Source organism: Lolium rigidum, chromosome 4 (genome assembly GCF_022539505.1).
Source record: "Lolium rigidum isolate FL_2022 chromosome 4, APGP_CSIRO_Lrig_0.1, whole genome shotgun sequence".
Taxonomy (NCBI): domain Eukaryota; kingdom Viridiplantae; phylum Streptophyta; class Magnoliopsida; order Poales; family Poaceae; genus Lolium; species Lolium rigidum.
This window is the reverse complement of record NC_061511.1, coordinates 147437864-147439641: the sequence shown is the minus strand read 5'-3', so window position 1 is coordinate 147439641 and position 1778 is coordinate 147437864. Positions and strand designations below refer to the sequence as shown.

The following is a 1778-nucleotide window of genomic DNA, read 5'->3' as shown; positions in this document are numbered from 1 at the left end:
ACAATGCATCAACCGATGGGTATCTTTTACTCCCTTGTCCAACCAAACATCATCCTAACATAGTTTGCTGGATCCATCCGTCTTTATGGGCTCGATCATGGCTTAGTGTAGACCTCCTTAGATTAGTGCTCGGTTACACAAGTTGTTTGCTTAGTTTACATAATTCTAGCTTTTGGTGGTTGAGCATATGTTACTAACCCATAAATCTGGTTTTGTGGCTCGTTTCAAAAGCCTGGTTTTGGCCGCACGTTCTCGTGCAAATAGAGGCCCCAAAAAAATCGGACGCACCAGCTGCAGGTCTTTGTCCTTTTTGCGACCTTTCTAACCACTGGGCATCCGGGATCGGAGAGGTTGACTTGCTCTTCGTACTCTCCATTTTAAATAGCATACAGGTAGGCAAACATTTCGAAAATATCGGCTACTTATTGCTTCCATAAGATATTTTGGACAATCAAGTTTCTCTTCCACGAAAAAAAAATGATGAAAACGGATCCAGGAGACCTCTTGTGAAAGAGGCAGTTCTAAAGACAGATATGCTAGTTCAGCTCTCATCAGCAACTTTCAGAAAATTAAATTTGACATATAAATAATTATCGTGTGTGTATTTATCCCGAATATAACTCCACCGTAACATAACTTCATAAGATTTCATAAACACTTGGTGGTATTGTGTCAATATGAAAGAAGATGACCCTTATTGGTCATCGGAGAGAGTACTCACTTAAGCAGGGATAATTCATCTTGTCAGTCTAGCACTTCAACTAACTCTTTGATAGGATTGTATATAAGCACTAGTGTAGGGAGTAGCGATCTATTCAACTTATATATCGAAAAGGAGATCCGATTGCAAAGCGCAAACCAGAGTGTAGTATTACCAGCAGTTGGGCCGTCATACCGGAAAACAAGAAACAGCAGCTCTTACAGGCTTACAGCGCCGCGCCAGCTCCAAGTAGCAGTGATTTCATATTCCCTGCCCGACCCACACCACCTCAGCCAAGCACCAATACTTATAGCCTGGCGTCGTAGCAATTCGAGCATCATCACTCAAGAACGCATCAACAAACAACCGAGCCAAGCAGCCGCCGCATACTAGCAGACACAGGATGCATCTACCAATCAGACCAGCGGGGAAGACGCCGGCGGCGGCGCACGCCCGGTCAACCAGCCTGCCGCACGAGCACTCGCATCCGGTCATGGCCTACCTCGACAACAGCATCCGAACACTGAGATCATGGTCGGCCGGAGCTCCCGGCCAGGCCGCCGGCATCGCCCTCGTCGATGCCGTCCTGGCAGCGCTCGGCGACCTCCTGGCGCTGCCGCAGGCTGTGACAGCGCTCCACGAGACGGCTGCCTGTGATCAACTCCTCGACAGGTTCCTTGTGCTCGCCGACGCTTATGGTTCATTCCAATCGGCGCTTATCACGCTCAAGCAGAGTGTGGCAGAGCTGCAGGCTGGCACTAGGTGCGGTGACGGCGTGGTGGTCGCTGCATCGCTCCGTGCACACAGGCGGACAGAGAAGGAGCTGTCCCGCCTCGTCGCCACAATGCGACACGCCACCATGAGGCCTGTGGATACAATGGGCAATGAGGTGATCAGCATTGTGGCAGAAGTGGCTGCGGCCATTGCAGAAGCGTCGGAGGCCATCTTCTTGGAAGTCGTGCCCACAGTAGCCCAGACTTCAAACAAGTGGCTGTCCAGGCTGAGCATCAGACCCAGTGCCAAGAAGGGAGCGCCCGAGACAGTGATGGCGACATTGGAGAGGTTGGAGAAGCTATAG

At 50.3% G+C, this 1778-nt stretch overlaps 1 protein-coding gene across 1 annotated transcript; it reads left to right on the top strand.

The window, feature by feature from the left end:
• The first annotated feature begins 1103 nt into the window (after positions 1-1103).
• Positions 1104-1778, top strand: LOC124647603. Its single transcript, XM_047187517.1, has one exon. The coding sequence runs from the start codon at positions 1104-1106 to the stop codon at positions 1776-1778; it is 675 nt and encodes a 224-aa protein (XP_047043473.1).

What these genes read in the sequence shown, in the direction of transcription:
- LOC124647603 (XM_047187517.1), top strand. Translation starts at nt 1,104, where the DNA reads ATGCATCTACCAATCAGACCAGCGGGGAAGACGCCGGCGGCGGCGCAC.